At 30.3% G+C, this 20,729-nt stretch overlaps 1 protein-coding gene across 2 annotated transcripts; it reads left to right on the top strand.

Annotated features, from left to right (window-relative positions):
• The first annotated feature begins 5,673 nt into the window (after nt 1-5,673).
• Nucleotides 5,674-17,806, top strand: LOC134229806 (alkaline ceramidase 3-like). 2 transcript variants are annotated; one of them, XM_062711600.1, is made up of 11 exons: nt 5,674-5,856; nt 6,978-7,088; nt 10,084-10,136; nt 10,360-10,412; nt 10,722-10,803; nt 12,525-12,560; nt 13,308-13,363; nt 15,780-15,881; nt 16,239-16,343; nt 16,832-16,877; nt 17,131-17,806. In XM_062711600.1, exons 1-11 carry the CDS (start codon nt 5,763-5,765, stop codon nt 17,182-17,184), a joined length of 792 nt encoding a protein of 263 aa, XP_062567584.1. In that variant the 5' UTR covers nt 5,674-5,762; the 3' UTR covers nt 17,185-17,806. The 2 variants fall into 2 exon arrangements, with proteins under 2 accessions (XP_062567584.1, XP_062567585.1); XM_062711601.1 differs by lacking the exon at nt 15,780-15,881.
• The last annotated feature ends 2,923 nt before the right edge of the window (nt 17,807-20,729 follow it).

Genomic DNA, 20,729 nt, shown 5'->3' with positions numbered 1-20,729 from the left:
ATTGTACCTTATCCATATTATGGCATATAAGTAAAATAAACACAAAACTGCAATTTGGGTTATATCATTTTATTTATCGACACATATGCTAACATTTTAAGCCCATGTTTTTTTAGATTCTATAATGTTTGCGATAAATTAATAAAGAACATATAAATAGGTCGAAAATACAATACGCCAGGATACTGTATTATCTGATCATCATGATGAGTATATTTAAGAAATGAACAACGTTATTCAGTGAACATGGCGTTATGAATAGCAATTGCTCTGCTGGCATAGATCTATTCCATGATGCGCGCTAGCGCATCATGGAAAATATGCCAGCAGAGCTATTGCTGTTCATAATGCCATGTTCACTGAATAATCGTTGTTTATTACTTATATTTGCATTCTTTGATTTTTTTTTCAAGAATATCAGAGGAAATCCTGACTTACATAAGGACGCGGCTTCGGTAAAGAAAAACATACTACTTTAAATTCAGTACACCTGATCAATGCTCCTTTTATCTAATAAATCACAAATAATTTATAAAGTATTTCCCTCTCAAACACAGTTATCTGGATACAAGCAGCGCATTCTCTTAATTTTTGTTTTGATGCAGCTGTGACGTCATCGATCAACGTTGTTGAAACCCTCTGACAAAAATCAATAATTTAACACTATGATGAAAAATGAGAATGCTTTTATAATGATTATTACTCCAGAATGCTTTTCTATGATTTTTTTTTTTAGTTTTTCTATTTATTTTTGATAGCTGAAATAGATAATTTATAGTTAGTAATTTTTTTCTTTCTGAATGTTAGTACCCAAGTGTGAAGAGTTATCGTTCTTTGTACAAATATGCATGAAACGAAAAAATAAAAATATGCAGTTTTTTACAATTTTTTAAAAGTTTTATTATACAATTAAATACATTGACCAAAATTGAATTTTTAAGGATATAAGTCAGCAATTTTAAATATTCTGAATTTCTTTTTTTTTCCAACGAATATTATTACAAACTTATTTTTATTCCTCTTTCGAAACATTTCATATATATACTTCTCAACACGATATGTAAGTGTAGTAGAGCTTGTTCTACACGTGTGTGATAGAGCAATTGCACTCATAGCAGAAGCAGTTGCGTCTATAGTGCCATAGCAGAAGCAGTTGCGTCTATAGTGCTTTGAACGCAGTTGATGTCTACATGTTCATAGTGGGAGAGAGCAGTGGATATGCAATTATATAGTTGGTGTACGTTGTACCGAATATTATACAGTTATTGACTGGGTATGAGGGCAACATATGATTTGTTGGACCTAAAGGTGAAAATGTTGCCTGAGGCCGCAGGCCAAAGGCAACATTTTCACCTTCAGGTCCAACAAATCATATGTTGCCCGAATCCCAGTCTATAACTGTTTTGTTATACCCTTCACTGCTCAATTAAGATTGATCAATTAAATCAATACACGCTATATCATCATATTTATATGGAAAATTATGGCTTCTTCAGTAAATATAAAACATTAAGCTGAGAAAGAACAAAATCAATTATATATTAATTGTATCACAAAAATTATTTATCACAAAACATACTCTTCCCTTCTTCCTTACCTTGCTGTTAGCAACGACTCTTGTAGCTCTTAACCTCGGCTATTTTCGCGTCGCCGATATTGAACGATGATTAATTACTTGTGACGTAACAGACGAGTGACGTTGCGGTCTAACAATTCTTATGTAAGACCGGTCAATAGTGAAATTGTTAGACCGATGTAATAAACAGTTCTTTTGTTGGACTTTTTATAAGTAATAAATATATAGAATGATATTTAGAAGGGTATAACAATACACAATTATTGCTGTGTTTTGAGGTGTGTATTGACCGAAAAAAACAGCAATAATTGTTTTATTATATGATTCACTAATAAAATGATAAAACCCATTACTTGTTTGCATTTGATTAAGTCCTATCCAAATACAATTAAGAGAGAAGCAGAATTAAAATGTTAATAAACCTTACAGGTCGTATTTATTTTTTTGTTAAGTTTTTTTTTAATCAATTTTAGTTGCCATGAAAAAAAATTATGCCAGTCTTTTTTCTAGTATAGAGTTTTAAAGGAAGGAGTATTATCAGGGAAAACTGACTGCCAAAAAGTAAAAATTGTTTTTCAGTAAAAGTGTTGGAGGAGTGTCCATGCATCCCCTTTTATCACCCTCACCCGAAAATATATATTCGCTTAACTTATCTTCACATGAAAAAAATATATATAGTTTATAATAGCTTTATATATATATATATATATATATATATATATATATATATATATATATATTTTATATATATATATATATATATATATATATATATATATATATATATATATATATATATATATATATATATATATATATTTATATATATATATATCTCAGCCAATCAGAGAGATGAAAACTATTCAATCATATAATAAATTATATTATATTGTGATCATTTAGATTGATATACTGTATAATGTGATTTCATGTGTTAATGTAATATGTGATTTAATGTAATATGAGCTGCTGTAGGTTGACATGACGGGTGATGGCGCTGTATTATGTGGCCATTTAAGATTTTGTTAAAACTAAAGACAAAAATCATTTGATAAATCTGGTTTCATTATTCATATTTTTTTCTCACCAAAATATGACTGAAATATTGTTGAGCTATAATAAATCAATTAATCAATCAAAGAAATTTAACTCCACATAGAAGATGTTCTGTATAGATACAATGTAATTTATTTGAAAATGTGTTTTATTTTCATTTGTTATTTCACATTGATATGGAATTATAATGTTTTTGACTTGTAAGTGTTTTAACATGACAAACACATTAAATATATTTATATATTCTCCAAGTTCTGAATCACAATCGAAGACATCGAAAACAATAATTTACACATACATGGGCCAAAAGATATCGATTTAGTCGACGGCCCTGAATATAGAACTCGATTCTAGTTAGAGAGATTAAAAATGTTAATAAATGGTTAACCTATTTTAATAGTGAGCAACGTAATTAAATGTCGATTTCCGTGACTAATACATTTTGTAACTGTCTTGCTGAAATTTTGCAATATCGACACTGCCAATCATGCTACGTTTATGATAATGTTTACAAAGTCCCATGGTGATAGATATTAGTCAAGATAAAATTGTATCAAAAGTATAAATTATTAACTGGAAAGTGATTTTCCTACATAAAATGCAGTTAAATGAAAATAGGAATCCGAAAATATACTTTCTGAGCTTTTAGTTTATTCTGTTGTTCCAAGATTTAATAGAGTCCTTTTCTCATGACGGCGGTCACATGGAAGAATCTGTATAATATTAATGAATGCTGAATGTACATGTACCTTTGTATGAATAATGAATAGAAGTAAATGAACAAACTTTCTTTCATGGGGAATTTCAGTAACACACATTCATCTACAGATTATGAATCCCGAATGTAAACTTTTCTACTACAGCTAGCAGAGGACCGAATTTTTATTTCATATAAAGCGGTCTTTTCTCGGCCATTTCTTCTCTCTTTTTTTCTTATTAAATGTAAGAGGTGAAGATATTACAAACAGAGATATCATAGAATTAAAAAAAATACTGACATTAAAACGATCCAGTGGTTGTTATATTAGGTGGGAAAATAGTGTAGAATAAAAAATGGAATCACGAAAATAAATGCATGGTGGGTTGCGTGATTCAGCCCCCCACCCCACCCCCACACCCCTCGTATATTTTCCGAGTTATTAATTTATAATCTGTGAGCACCATGATGACCGAGAGTTAAAACTGGCAAATGAATAATGATTTTTTTTTAAATTTTGATTAGTAAGTGATAGATTTTTTTCTTCATCTAAAACCTACATTATAAAAAAAATGATAAAAATTTTTAAACTAACAATCTATATTGAAATATCATTCTTAAGTAATTCTTAGTGTTTCAAATTTTTTATTTGTGTAAACAAACCAAAATAAATAAATCATTCATATTCAAGAATAAAATCATTTTATTTTGATGGAAAGTCCTTGGATTTTATTTTAGGATTGTTCGTGGGCCTCATTCCCTCACAGACTAAGGAATCTTCTGTCCCGGGCTGGGCACAACACGCCTTCAGGGCATCTATAACGGGCTGACATTTCTCCCTACTGAGCTTGTTGACTGTCAAAAAAATCAAATATATAGTGAGTAGTTTTCAGGAGAAAGATTGTAAACCTGTAACCTTGGTAACATATAATTTACAGCAGTCAATTGTTTTTATACCCCCCCCACCCCCCAAAAAAACTAACAACAAACAATTGTAATACTTTATGCATTATGACACAAATATGCAGCCTATATATATAATACACATGTTTCCATCTATACCCATAAACATGTTAATGTATCCGTATATTATAGAGCATGAAAGACCAAAGAACAGTTACTGGCAAAGACTGGAAATATGCTGCTTATATATAAAACATCCCTAACCATTTCTTATTAACATTTGAATACGGACATATGCAGTTAATGAAATAGTTTATAGGTAAAATTAGACGTACACGGACGTCCAATAAAACACTTGGTTGAAATTTTAGTTTGAAATTCTCAAGTATGCTCTTTAGCAGTTTTATTGACTTATCCAGAAAACATAATTTTAATTAAAAAAAAAAATTTCAACCTTTATACTACGAAATATATATATATGCAGCCGATGTGCTGGAAATGGCAGCTAGGTGAAAAACCTGCCATGGAAGAGTCAGGAAGTGTCTTCAGGGACCAGATCGAGACCTTTAGGGAGGGAGGAATCTGGCGGTTAGACGGGTTCAATCGCCGGTGGCCAGATAGTTCCGTTTTAAGAGCACATGTCTGGAGAGCCAGGGGTCCAGGTTCGAATCCTGCTCTGGTTCGATGCCTTTTTCTGACCTCAACTGTTTACGGATACATATTAATTTCAAACTATCGGTACATCTATTTCGGATTGAAAATCATTTGTCTTAATGGATAAAACATTGTCATTCTGCGTAAGAAAATAGCTAAGACGGGATGAAAATGAAATTTAAAGTAGAATTTAAATCCAATGCTTTCTCAGACGTCCGTGTGGAATTTGTATTCTATTTGGCATTTACAGCTCGAGTGCTTTGACTGTCAATTTAACAGATAGAAATGACGTCAGCTGCATATTTCACATCTTGTAAATTAATAATATTCCGTGGTCTTCTATGAAATAAGTGTAACATGGACACTACAGAGAGATATACACAGCTGAGGAAATCCATTATAATCAAGTAGAAAAAATATATAACACTCAATTTTTAAATCTGGACGAATCTTTATGCAACTTCTTACCAACAAAGCAATGTTGAATGTCACAGGCTTGTTTCTGACACGGATCTCTCTTCTGTTTTGGCATTTATGTCTTTCATATCCACAGCCGCGGAAATTCGAACTCGAAAGTTGAGAAAATTCGAGCTGCGATATTAAACAGCTCATACCAGTTTTACTCTTGATTTGCTTATAAACTAAATACTAAGATATATCATACTATAACCAAGGACAAATATTTTTAGCAAATTATCGGAATTTTTACTTAATTTTGGTTCTAAAGTAATGATTTAATCATTTTTTTGTCATCTTGAAACAGTAAATGAACGAGTTAGCTAAAGTCATTTAAAGAACCCGGATAAACGGTGGAGACGACAAATATCTCGAAAACAAAAATCGCAGAAACGGGGAATTATTGTTTATGTGGGAAACATGGCACCAGTACAGGGGATATGGGGAGCTCCAACTTCTACCATCGATTGGTGTGAGGAAAACTATCATGTCACTCCACTTATTGCTGAATTTTGTAAGTACCAAAAGATGCGCAAAGTTGACTGCATCATTGACTCTCTTTATCGCACGTGCATTTTATGATTGCATGAATGTCAAGCAGTATCGTCAAACATAATAGATTGCGCATAACAGCGCTGATGCTTGAATGTTTTAAAAATCAATAAAACCTCTTCGAAAAAATCAAAATCACTTAATTGTAAAACCACTTTTTTAGCGTTAATTTAAAAATAAAAAAAAAAAACCGCTGCATTTTGTCCTGGGCATTTTTAAAACCATGTCCATAAGTCAGGATAGTCTAGGTGATGGGGAAAAAATATATCTGAATTGTAATGTATATGAAATAAATAAAAATTATAATTTTTAACTGTTCATGAGACTACTGAGTAGATCTGCAAGTAAAGTTATATGTATTATATAATTGACTTTGCAACAAACCTGGGTAATATGTATGTTAAGTCTGCATTATGACAGAAACACATCTAATGCTGTTATCAAACATTGGTTAATTACAGAAAACTGTATAGGAGCCCTCATGTCAATACCTGGGACAGTCCATGCAATGCTTAGAATGTTTACATTGATCTCCAAAATCACCAAGGTCTTAGATTAACTTATGTTGAATGAATGGATCATATTTCTTTACTGACTAAGATGATTTATTTGATAACAAACAATAATTAAACAAAGAAAATGGAATTTAAAGATTTCACTAGACTAGATGTAGTTTGTTATGACTATGATGATGTATCTTCTGTATATATTTGAATAATATCTATATTAAAAAATAGAGTTGATGTATTAATATAATACACATGTATATTATACAACTTACAAGGGACAAAGCTAACAATTTAAAGTGATGCATATATACCCAGAATCACACATAAAAAAGAAAGGCATTGAAGGTGGCCAATATCTAATCCTAGGCTAATATTTTATAAATTATAATTAATAAATTTGAGGGTAATGACATGTACACATCATAAATTCGTTTTATCATAAGTTTCATAACATCCCAATTTAATTATGTTAAATTTTTCAAGAACTGCTTAACAAGTTGAAAAATAACAAGGTTTTGAGTAGAACAAAGTTTTTTTTTTCTGCCTTCCATGGATTTTTATGATGTTTTTGCAGGGAACACCATAAGCAATGTGATTTTCATTATCCCCTCCCTGTTGATGCTGGGAATAGGAACCATAGAGGGACATGAGGAGAGGTTTCAGTGGTGTCATTTTTCTGTGTTCAGTAAGTATTTATTTTTATATGTTCAAAAATCATATACTGCTGCGTGCAAATTCTCAATTTTTTTATACCCAGATCCAAATTCATAAAATGAAGATTTGAACATGACAAGTAATTAGTTTTAATATTTTGATTTGTGTGGTCATTGTTAAAAGAAAGTTATTTATGTATACACCAGGATTTGATTTATTTAAATCTGAACTAGAAGCAAATGACATTAAAAAAGAAAAGAATGAAATAAAAATGACTTTAGAAATATTTGTATTAGAAGCATGTCTAAAGCCATTTTTATTTCATTATTTTTCCTGATTTAATTCTTGATCAATGGACACCACGAAGAGGAAATAGCCACTACTGGGGGCATATTGATTTTCAAACACATTCAGTTTCAATGCTTTTAAATTATTCTAAATCACAATGAAATCCAAACGGTTCTTGGTTTAAATTGCCTCTATTTTAGTTTGCTTAATTGTTATAATGCTAATATTGGTTGTTCATTTAGATCAGAAAGGCTGCCAACAGACATAGTTATGCATGTACTGTGTAAAGGTCCAAATATTTACTTAGTTGTTTTGCAATAGATATGTTGTAATGGGTATCTTTTAAATCACTCAAAAATGACTATAGAGAGTAGATGATGCAGCACCGATGCCCTGAATTGAGTTTAGGATATGCCGATATGGTAGTAATAAGGTGCATTTTCAATCAATCTTGTCTTGTGTAAAAGCAGGTCAAATCAATTTGAGCACATTTTTATATCCTGGCCCTAGAAAAGTGCACTTCAAGTTTGTTTTGGATCAATCTGTCCATTGAATTGACTGAGGAGCATGCAAAATTTTCTGCATAACTTTTAGTTAAAAATAAATACCTGCAACATTCTGTATAAAAGTTGATTTCTTTCTTTTCCTAAATTTTGTATAATTTGTCTGAACTAAATCAGTGAAATGTCCAGCATATCACAGCAGAATTTACAACCAAATAAAAAAAAAATACTTGAGTTAATACATTTCTTAGTTCAAGGATATTTTATTACTCGGTCTTGAAATGGAAACTTTGTGATAATTAAGTTGATATTAAATTCAGCTTCAATGTTAATCCCCCAAACATGGTATTATTTGAGAAGGAAAAATAAGTACATGTACATTACTTCATATATATATATATACATTTACTTATACATTATCTGCAAATTTTACATTTCATAGCTTAAAGTAGTTTTAAATGTATAGATATCATGGATATACCATGTTCTTATATATTAATAATCATATAATTGATGCATCATAAAGTTGTATTTATAGTCACTTTATAAAACTGCCCTAATTTACTTTTACTTTTTACTTTTTTAAAATTTCAATTTGAATATGCAAGTAGAGAATAATTAAGTAATGTTTGGTATTTAAACAATTTTTTATAAATTTTTCAATTTGAGAATTTTTCTTTTGCATTAAGTGTGAAGTCCATTTTGCTGCAAAAAAATAATCATTGACAAAACATGTATTTGTGTTTTGGACTTCCATATTATTTATCTTGTTTATACATGAGGCACATGCATTAAAATTTGCAGGTTATATAAATGGTGTATTCTTTATTTTTAAGTTACAGTTAATTCTCGATAAACCGCCACCCTTTGTAATTTAGAAATCATGGCGGTATAACGAATTTGGCGATGAATTGAATTTTCCATCTTTTAGGAAATAAGACATAGAGTTATCGTTCTTAGAAATACCATTTAGCGTTTCTATTCTTATTATCACATGTACATGTGTATATATAATGATATTTCTATATTTGAAAATACTTCAAGTAAGTTTTTTAATGTACAATTTTGCTAAAACAAAATATTCAGTTATGAAATTAAGACAAGTACATGTGTATGTATGTAAATCTTTTTATTGAAAAAAAAATGCTGCGATCGTTATAGATTGTGCAAAATAAGTACTTGAATAAATTCATTGTTTATGAAATCATTGTTAATGAAACGTTCACAATTTCTGACTTATAATTATTTTTTAAGCAAACTTTGAATTTTTTTTAAAAGCAGAGATCATCAAAATGATATCGTTATCGTGTTTTCTTGGCGAAGCGTTGAATTATAAATGATTTTATTAAACAGAAAACAAAATAATTCTAACAGTAAATGTTAAAATTATTGTTTATTTAATTAATTTACTTAATTGCATGTACCTTGACTGGCTTTGCATGCTTTACAACAGGGATAGCGTAAAATTAGCCGCGCTTCACTGACCACATGCACCTGTTATATAAAATTGACACTTAAAAATGGACGTTTGTTGTGAAAACAGGGTGGCGGATTATTTTTTATAAAGAGAATTTTATATAGCAGGAAAAACGTTCTTGGGAAATCATGGCGGTATTGCGAAAATGGCGATGAATCGAATGGCGATAATTCGAGAATTGACTGTATTTTATTTTTAAGAGAGTAAACAGTTAGTAGTCATGAATCCAGTGCACTTGTTATTCAGAAACATTTATTATATGTTTTAAAAGTAAGCCAGGCTTTGACAGCTCTAGTTGCTTGTAGCTGTCCAAAAAAAAAAAAAAGCATTTACTTGAACTTTTCAACTTGGTAAGAAAAAATGATTGAGCTCACTTTTTATCATAAAAAAATACAAAATGATATCCCTTCCTTTGAGAAACAAATGTATGTTAATTAATTGAATCATATGTATTCATACATGTACAGTGTATATAAATTCTATGATGGAAAATTAAGGAATACATGTAACACCATTCATTTGATACTTGAGTTAGATATATATAAAGGCTAACACTATTTATTGTCTCCTTCATAAAATTATTTGTCAACTTAGAGGCTCATTTTTTCCTAGAAATGCTACTTTTCACACTTTTTTTTGTATCATAAAAGTGACATAACTGTATATAAAATAACTACTAGAATCTGTACCTAAATTTGGCAAATATTGTTTCATCATGTTCATCTAGTTAATATTTATATTTTTCATGTTTTTTTCAGCTGTTGGATTTGGTTCTTGGTGCTTTCATATGACTTTATTATATAGTATGCAGGTTTGTTAATTTTTTTTGTCAGAGACTTGTCCTTGGGGAAAAAACAGACATGCTTGTATTGTCAGATTCCTTGAATTCATTTTTTCCTTCTCAAAAATTTAACTCTCCTTGTTCACAACATATGCATGCCTAATAATAAGCTAAGATTTATTTGACAATTAAATGCTTGAGAAGTTTATGAAGTATTGATATAAAGCTTGTGCATCTAATTTTTTTTTGACAGCTTTTAGATGAGTTACCTATGATCTATGGAGCAGCTTTCCATCTTTATTCAGAGTATGTTTGTATAATTTGTTGTGAAAAATGAAAAGTACAGTAAACAGAAAATTTATCACCTTGCAAAAATAAGCATATGATTTGCATTATGAAAAAAAAAGCTTGTTTTTTTGTCAGGAGTTTACAAATTTATGATCTTTTAAAACCTTTTTTTTTCAAAGTTAAATCAAAATTATATGCTTCCAAATTTCTCAGAAAATTTAATATGAAACAATAAACAGTACACTGTATGCCATACACTTGTCATTTCTTGCCTTTATTGTGTGAGGTTGTAGGAGTAGACCTAAGACTTGTATTATATTTGTACAGCCTGGAAGTCACTAGTCCTCTGAATCATAAGAATCGGCCGCTACAGATTGGCCTGGCTATATACTGTGCTGTTGTCACCGCGGTAAGTAACAGATTTAACTGAATCATAAGAATCGGCCGCTACAGATTGGCCTGGCTATATACTGTGCTGTTGTCACCGCTGTAAGTAACAGATTTATAGGACTGTCTCAGTTACCAGATACTGACTGCTCCCCAGTGTAGCCTACAATTACCAGACATGATTTTTTTCAGCTTTAAAGCGGAAATCCGCTATCCGGATTGTTATTTCCGCTCTTATTTTTCAAATCCGCTTTTATAGTAATTCGGATTTTTTTCCGTAACTAATTTGACTTTTACTTTCTTCGAAACAGTTCCTTTATTTTTTTATGTGAACGGCTTATTCATTGGTTGAATAATTGCCTCCTTGTTGACTTTTTCCAATCAGAAATCTGTTTATATAACCATCGAGATCTGGACATGTGGTGTTTCTCATTGTAATTTATTTCTCCATAAAAGAACTTTAAGTAGACATTTTCAAGTTTATTTTTAGCTCTACTGGTCAGAGACCAGAAGAGCTTATGCGATAGTAATGCGTCCATCGTCACCTTTCATAATGTTAACTCTGTCTGTAAACAAATTTTCAAATTAAAAATGCTACAAATATTAATAAAAGTTTTGGGTGTATCACTGACGTTTCAATATAACTTGGCACACAAGTAGACTACACTATACATAATTTTGTGCATCGGTTTTTTATTTTTTGATGAACGGTGTTGCTGTGGTTACTTTTTTAATAGAAATTTCTGTGAAATTCTTTAAAAATGCTACTCCTTCTACAGTTTTGTGTAATTTCAATATAACTTGGCAAAAAGTAGACTACACTAAGATATATATTCTGTGCATCGGGTTTTGATTTCGATGAACGATGTTGCCGTGGTTACAAAAATAGAAATTTCTTTGAGAATTCTTTCAAAATGCTACTCCTCCTACAGATTTGATGAAGAATAACTTGGCACACAAGTAGACTACACTAAGATACATAATTCTGTGCATCAGGTCTATATAAACGGTGTTCCATGGTTACTAAAAATAGAAATTTCTGTGAAATTCTTTGCAAAATGCTACTCTCCTACAGTTTTGGTTTTTTGATATAACTTGGCAAACAAGTAGACTGCACTAAGATACATAATTCTGTGCATCAGGTTTTTGATTTATATATAACAATGTTGCCCATGGTTACTAAAAATAGAAATTTCTGTGAAATTCTTTCAAAATGCTACTCCTCCTACAGTTTTGGTCTGATTTCAATATAACTTGGCACACAAGTAGACTATACTAAGATACATAATTCTGTGCATTGGTTTTTATTTTGATGAGTGGCAAGGATCATTTTTCTATTTATTGCTGATTTAAAGTCTCAAGTTCCAACTGCTACTTTTCTCTTCCTTTGTTTTAAGTATAAACCAGTAGAGCTACAGTCTCGACAGAGACTTCTGGTTTACATTCAAAATTTAAATATGTGCTCTAAAATTCAGTTCTCAGGGGGTTTTTTAATGTTAAAATAACCATTTTCCCTCCCAAGTCATAAAACATGTCATTGAAATGATAATCATGTGCCCTCTGATCAGGGGCACTGCCCCTTAAAACCCCTCAGGGGGAGGACCCCCAGACCCCCCCTCAGCTTTTTTTTCTTTTCTGTGGAATCATGTCTGAATTACATTAGCACTGCATTTTAATTCACATATATTGTAAATTAGTCAATGAATATTTAATTTGCATACATGTATTTATCTTTTTTTTCAGTTTTACTTATTCAGCAAACATGTGATATTTTTTCAGGTAAGTGCATATGAATTGCATATTTATGAACTTTGAGGAATTTTCAATGCTTGAAAAAAAAAAACAACAAAAATCTGTGGTGTTGATAAATCATTTAATACATGCTTTTGATATTTATTTTAGTAAAATACTATAAATAAAGACATTTCTTTGATGTCTATTAAACCTCACAATCAGTCGATGTCTGACAGTTGTACAGGTAAATCTGCACTTAGGATGAGCCAGTCCTGATTTCAGAACACTCCTTTTTATCAATACACCTTTCATAATGTTAACTCTATCTGTTAAAAAAATATCTGTCAAATTAAAAATACACAAATATTAATAAAAGTAATGGGTGTATCACTGACGTTTTAGACAATAAGGAAGAAGTTTAGAAAAAAATGTACAAAACATTATACATGTTCATTTTTTTTATTTTTTGTTGCCTTTTTCTTTCTTTTTTTAATGTTTTTATTTGAAAAAAAAAATGCATTAAGGGCTGTGTAATTTTACTAAATTAAAAAACAAAAAGGTGAATATATTGTACATTGCCTCAGATAAAAAATACTTAAAAATTAGGTCCAAAAATTAACAAAAAGAGAGAACTGCTCATATCTCACCTTATTACACCATGATTGATGAAGAAATATCTATTTAACAATCTATGCAGGAGCATATCTTTTACCAGTCTATATACACTGAGCTTTTCTCTTTCATGAAAAAAGTTGGTATTTTTGCCTGTAATGCACAAGTCTTTTCTTTCAGGTTTCTTATGGTTTTCTAGTCACTCTTATGGTTCTTTCAAGTGTCAGGTTAATGTTGTAAGTATTATATATAATCAGTTTTACATAATTCTATGTTTGATAATACATGTAATATGTCTGAGACCATGTGTATGTTGTCTTGTTCTAGGTTCTGTTATTGACAGTTGTTCGTCATCTGAAAGCTATCATGCTTTCTAATGTAATTTTCAGTTAGGACCTCCTGTGAATGTTTCCCCTTCAGTGAGGTTTCACTTATCTTAGTATGAGATAACTTGGTAAACACCAGATATAAAAGTTCCTTCATATAAAGCCCTCTATAGCTCTCCTCTTTAAAGTGCATGAGAAATGTTGAAGTGGGGCTATATAAAGAGTCCTATTTCTGTTTTTGCATATATAAGAAAAAGATTCAGAATCAACAAATTAATATTAATGTAGACTTGTATTTACATCTTTAAAATCCCCAGAACCCTCCCAATTCATAAAACATATCATTAAAATGGTAATCATGTGCTTCAATAGTTTACATGCATTAAAAATATAGATAAAAAATATCCTTAAATTTGTTTTTGTCACATTAAGATGTAAACATCGTAAAAATGTCATGATTGCAGATCGTGAGTGTGGAGCTAAAGTTAGGCCATGAAGAGGCACATAAATTTCGTATATTAAAACATATAAAACACAAAAACAATTTTTGAAGTCAATTACTATAAAAGCATCATTATGAAGTGTAAATTATAATCTATCCTCCCTGTATATTGCGGTAAAATTAGGCAAAGTGTGACTGGCCGACTTTTCTTGTATTAATATGTTTTTATCATTATATGTATCAGTATCACTTATGCAAACAGTTACTAATACTTTGCAGAAAAATAAAACCCATTTAACTTGTAATTTCTTTCTTTCTTGTGCACTTATAGACTAGCATGTTAATAATAATTGATGGTGATCTGTACTGTGAAAAAACTCCACTCATATTGCATCATCTTTTCACCCCTTTTACTAACTGCATATCAGGGATATATAATATATTAAGTAATCCAGGTTCAGGGAAGGGTGTACATGGTTTTTATTCCATATAGCCTGAGGCAAAAGGCCATATGATAATAAATTTATTTCTCTATATGAACCCAAATAAATTCTTTCTAGATACAAGTCCAATAAAAGGCATTTGAAACTTGAGATAAGAATTACCAGATGCAACAACACATCTTGACATAATGTAATTCGTGTTTCATCATAGAGAAACTATAAATTAATTGTAATGTCACGTTATTCTCCCCTGGCCTAAGTCTGGTCTAATGAAATTTACGACTGGTTTGCTTACCAATCAAATCTTTTGGTACAAGCTAGAAAGGAAATAAATTAAACCTACTTGAGACGTTCTAATCTGCAGTGTTCAACTGTAAACAATTATGCATCTGCATGTCCATATTTTTATGAAGGCATATATGGTATCCTTAATGTTAGGGCATAAAACAGAAGGACTCCTTAAAGTTGTGTATTGTTTGACAATTAACATTGATATTCGAGAATTTAGTATCTTTCACAATTAAAGCAATGGACCAAACTGATTTTTCAAACAAATTAATTTAACTACTGTAAATCACTTTTTATTCGCGAGAACTTTACTTTCGCGTAATTACGCGAGGCAGAGTGCTCGACCATAACCTATGGATTATATAGAGCAATCAACAATTCAAAAATTTATAAAGTGGCAATGACTATCTCGCGAAAATAAGGTGTCGTGAAAATTTAGTAATCTACAGTATGAACTGTTAATAAAGGGCAATAACTTTCAACAAAGATTCAGAAAGGTATTACCACATGAAGTAAAATTTAATTGTTCTGAAATTAAATTTAAAATTACATAAATATTGCTGTTCAGAAGGAATTTAATCAATTTATTACCAGAGTTATTGGACAATTTAAAGAAAAATTTTAAAAGTAAAACAATTCTTAGCAGGACATTGTACATGCAATACTGATATTACCGTATATACTGGTGCATTAAACTTAATTGATAACAAATATGCTATGCTTGTCAGAAAATTATTTTGTGAACAGATACCACAATTGTCCAGTGGAAGCAGCCTACATTTGAATTTGACTCTAATTTGAAGATGTTACAAAATTGCTATATAGACCACACTGTATTGAATTTTTAGTGAGAGGCAAGTTTTGTGTTGTAACCCTAAAAATTGATATGTAATTTAAGTGAAAAGTAAATTTTAAATTAGCTATTTTACAATATATTGCATGATAGCCAAAGCTCCTTAGTGCTGAATGAATTATTTGTATTGTGCAATTTTAGCAAACTCAGCACCTTTGCTAATAATGCCAAAATATAAACCTTGCTAAAAATTCTATTTATGTGGTATATAGTACTATATACCCATATTTTGTTGAACATTTACTTGTAATAATTGATTCTTTGTTTCTCTTATTCCTAAACTCTGACTGCATATTTCAGAAACTATGAGCACAACACGCCTCTGTACATAACTGGTCTTGTTACCTATATGACTGGCTTTATACTCTGGAACTTAGATCAACATTTCTGTGGAAATCTCCAGTACGTATGGCTAACAATGTAAACACTGTAAATGCTGTTTTCTTGGATATTTAAATTTAGAGTTGTTTAGAATATTTTCAAATGTCAGATTTCTGAATAAACAATTATTTTTATTTGTGTGCAGCAGCAAGCTTAACTGTTATTTTTCAAGTTACAAAATATCAACAAATATTGGAATGCCTTTATTCAATACAATACCACAGGCAATACGAACAAGTACAGTGTACTATAAGTTGATCCATACACCCAACTCGTCAGAAGTTTTGATAGAAATATGTTGATGTATTATGTAAATTACATGAAGTGATAATAGCTGTTTGTTAGCTCATGAAATGTATCAGTGTATCTGTTTTGTAGGCTCATAAGAAAAGAATATCTTGGGATGTTTGCTCCAGTTTTCCAGCTTCATGCCTGGTGGCACATCCTGGCAGGGACCGGTACCTACCTCTCAGTATTATTTAGGTAAAACACAAATTATTACAAAAATTTTATGGTTATCTAATTTCTATAAATACTGTAGACAGGGAAATTTTTTAACAGAGAATGCTATTTTTTATAACACAATTTAATGAGCATACCTTTTTTTTTTAGTGCCACACAAGATTTAATTTTCACCCCTTTCGCCCTCGTCAGCAATGGGCAAATTTAAAATGGGGCGAATTCAAAGTAAACAGTATTATATCTTAAATGAAAAATAATTCTGGGCGAATTTAAAATGGGGCAAACTTATTTCAATATATGAAAGGGCAAAAATAACACGGGGCAAAAATAACACTGTATACAGTAGTACATGTATTTGCAGCTCAATCAAATTTGCAAATATTTTTATTGATTACTTAAGTGTGTGTGGGTAGGTGATGAACTGGATCCCATATCATAAAATCACTTTAACAGAGAATGCTATTTTTTATAACACAATTTAATGAGCATACAATTTCTTTTTTTTTTAGTGCTCACACAAGATATTTATACCTGGGAATGAAACCTGAAATTAAGGTATGCTAGTCTGATGTTTGTTTATAAATCTTATGTCAGACTCAGAAAACCTCTTCTATGAAACAGGTCATTAAATGTGTATATCTTATCAAATTCTCAATTATATGGGATTTAAAGTACCGGGTTTTATGTGTTTCAAACATACACAAAATTTTATGATACATTTTTTGACATTTTTGAAAACTTTATTGTGTTGTTTTTAATAAGACCAAGACAAGGAAAATATAACTAATTGACTGTTCCCTTTGTGTAGTTCTGGATGGGGTTCTGGCCTTACCTTAGACTACGGAAACAGAAGAAGGAGTAGACAACTCTTCCCTGACTCACCACAGAGGTCTTCAGATCCTCCTTATTTATATCTATTACTGCCGTCTATATACTATAATTTTACATGAATATATTTCTTTACTCATATTTTTTTATGCTTTAATTGTGCCATCTATCAGATAATTTTTAAAGGATATTTACAAACATATTGTTTTCTCCTAAAAGTTGTACAACCATATCATTTTTAGAAAGTAAAATAATATTTAGGTAATGCCTTGTAAAGTAAAATTCAGGAGTATTGATATTTACAGTTGATTTTTTGTTTGCTTTGTTATAGATTAAAGCAGTTTAAGATTTAATGTTGACAGTAGCTACAGATTATTTTATTCTGAGTGAAGATGTCCCGGGACGGAGTTGATGATATATGTTCATGTAGAAGTAAAACACCTTTTATCAGAGTTACTGCTGCTATTGGAAGCTGCTAGGGCATAATCTGGCCAATATTGTCTGCCTTTAATAGACTGATTTCTTTCCCCCAAACTTTTCAATATCCACTCTCATGTCATTTCAAATCTAGAAGAGAAACTATACATATAAGTAACATTCCTAAAAGGACTATTAGTCAGGTGTGTAGCAATGGTTAATTTTAATTGCACATTTAACAGTTTAGGAAAATAGAGTTATTCCCTCCTGAGAGTGAAATGTGTTTAACTTTTTTGTGCTGAATATATGTATAGAATACCTCAAGTATCTCTTTTAAATGAAATTCTACTTTGCTAAGAGTGATGTCACTAAATCCCCAACTCCAATGTTTTCCGCTTTATGGTGACAGAGTTTGGGTACTCGGGGATAAATACATGTATATACCAGCAATTTTCATTAGTGAATGCGGGGGGTGAACATTTAATATAGATTTTTCAAACAGAATTATAAGTTGTGTTCCATCTTGTTATAACTTAAGTTTTGCATGTGTTACGAATTGCCCAGTAATTTTACGTGTTTAATTAAGCATGCAGACAAAATTTCATTGGAATACACACACAAGTATAAAGCATATTGAAATTATTTATTTGTCAGTGAATCAGGAAGGGCTTTTGAAATACAAAGTTGCTCTGTAGAGGTTTTGCTGAAGACTGTTCAGTATTACTGGATTTTAATTTATATACTGATGTTTATTGAAGATTACCTTGTATTCATTATACACCTTTTGTGATAAACTTGCTTTTATTAGCTATTAGGACAATATCATTTCTGCCATTCAATGCAATAACTGTCTTGATGTATGTATAATATGTTATATGAAGTATGTTACTACAAAACATTATACATTTCTACATATACTTGTTTGTATACACCATTATTTGCATTAAGTACATGTACATAGTGTAAGATTTTCAATGCCTATTCAAATACTTAGGAGCTCTTAATATAAAAGCTGGTATTATTATGTGTAGTGATATCAGAATATTTAATACAGATGGGAATGACATGACTTAAAAGTGGTGAGTTCATTTCCTAAGTCCTGCACAACTTTTAAAATGATATTTCTCTCTTTTTTTTATTTTCTTAAGAAAATTGTAATCAACTTTAAAAAGATTGATAAGCAGATGAACTTTTACTAATGTTTGATATTTTGGTTTAGAAGTTCTAGAACAACATATGTCAAATCTGGATTATTACAGGGTATTTATATAATTTCATATGGATATTTTTTTTCTGTTGACATTTTGTATTATTACTTAATGTTAAAATGTGAAATCCTTTATTTTTCTGTTTAATAGAGTGGTTTGTTTTTGAACTCACCAGTATTAAGCTGTTATTTGTGACTGATTCATTGGTTGTGGGATATTTCTATATATAGATATAATATATACAGTGTATATACCCTGGTGATTATTTATATCCATTGTAGATCAAATATAGACTGTCTTGTATAAATGCCTTGTTCTTATAGATCAGTAGTTTTATATATACATGTACTTGCATGATATAATGCATTATAATGGAGACTATATATGTCATGAACCTGTCTTTATTTCTCCTACAAATTTATGACGGGTTTGTTTTTGAAAAATTGCAGTAAAGTATAAAAGGATGATAAGAATATACATGTATGTATACATTTGTCAGAAAATGTGACCACCACATTTGTTTTGATTTTTTTTTCAAAGTTCAATATTTTTATTTGACTGACAGTGCAATGTATTACATTAATGGTCACTGATTCAAAGAAATGAAGTCACACATAATTATTGTTTAACATTCACTTTTCAGTTCTAAATATGAACTTTCAGGATATGATCTGCATTTCAACTTTGAGCAAAACAGTCTGTGCCAATCATTGCTCTAAAATCCAATACCGGTATGTATACAGTACTGGGAGGTACATGTAATACTAAAATCAAACTGACCTAATCAAATATGCCCCTGCACAGAATCAAGTGAACTGAAGAACTATGTTCAAAAAGTGAGTAACACACATGGAATTAAAAGACTTAATCAAACATACATAAGAACCCTACAGTGCTATAAAATACTGAGTCAGTTACATATGAGCCCCATATGTAATTGTAAAGCAGTGCCCCTGTCTACTTTCCCGGTCAGGTTTGGAGGCATGATGATCAACACAGTACTAAAAAGATTTACTGGGGTAGAATATATTTGTAATCATAATTTGTAATTAATATAATAAACAAACTATAGGATATCTTAATTTTCTTTACATTTTCAACAAGAAAACAGATACATTTACATTCAAGTGCTGTGAATGTTTTGATTTTTTAGGGAAAATATTTCATAGTTATGGTGCTACTCGCATAAATCATTGATCTCCTAGGATAAACATTTTTGGACTACACATTGGCATTTTATATATTACATTTGCATTAACTGGTTTGTTTGTTAATCAACATGCCCAGTGATAAATACTGGTACTTACATTATGTACCAAGGTTCACCTCAGGCTTATCTATATGTACATGTATAATAAGGTTAATAGAGAGAAAAAAAAACCCAATAGTTTGTATATTTGATTAGAATTCACAATGGTATCTAATGAATCCTTTCAATATACGAAAGAAATCTAAGCTACATATTTATTGTAGATTGTTAATTTGTTTAATTTTCTTTCATAAACTGTCTTGCATTTAGTTCAAACTTACTGAAAAGAATGCTCAACATGGTGCCTCCTCATCAGATCTTAACTTCCAAATATTTTTCTTTGTTCACATTATACATGTATGTATTTTATTATGGAGTACATGTACTGCATTCAGTACTGATTTCTATATTTTTTTATTTTATTAGTATACATTCTTGCAGTGTACCAAAACCACAATTAACATCTCATTTAAAAAAATGGCTGTCGTTAGAGGGAAAACTTGCTCATCAAGTACTTAGTTATATTTTTATTTAATTTTAAACTAAAAAAAAAATGCATGTACATATTTCTGAAAATTCAAATATTTGTTGAATATTTGTTCATTGTTTGAATAATTCCGTTACAAATAAATATAGATGGATTTTTGGCATTCTTCATATGAAATGATTTATAATAGGCTAGCAAAGAGTGTTTTGTAAATGTTA

Source organism: Saccostrea cucullata, unplaced genomic scaffold, assembly GCF_032062105.1.
Source record: "Saccostrea cucullata isolate Sc308-1 unplaced genomic scaffold, CSIRO_AGI_Scuc_v1 ctg114, whole genome shotgun sequence".
In the NCBI taxonomy this organism is placed as follows: domain Eukaryota; kingdom Metazoa; phylum Mollusca; class Bivalvia; order Ostreida; family Ostreidae; genus Saccostrea; species Saccostrea cuccullata.
This window is presented reverse-complemented; position numbering and strand designations above follow the sequence as displayed.

Bases quoted from the DNA above. Each gene is read 5' to 3' on its own strand.
- LOC134229806 (XM_062711600.1), top strand. From the start codon at position 5,763: ATGGCACCAGTACAGGGGATATGGGGAGCTCCAACTTCTACCATCGAT. The intron at 16,344-16,831 runs GTAAAACACAAA...TTTTTTTTTTAG, and splicing joins TACCTCTCAGTATTATTTAG to TGCTCACACAAGATATTTAT. The intron at 16,878-17,130 runs GTATGCTAGTCT...CCCTTTGTGTAG, and splicing joins GAATGAAACCTGAAATTAAG to TTCTGGATGGGGTTCTGGCC.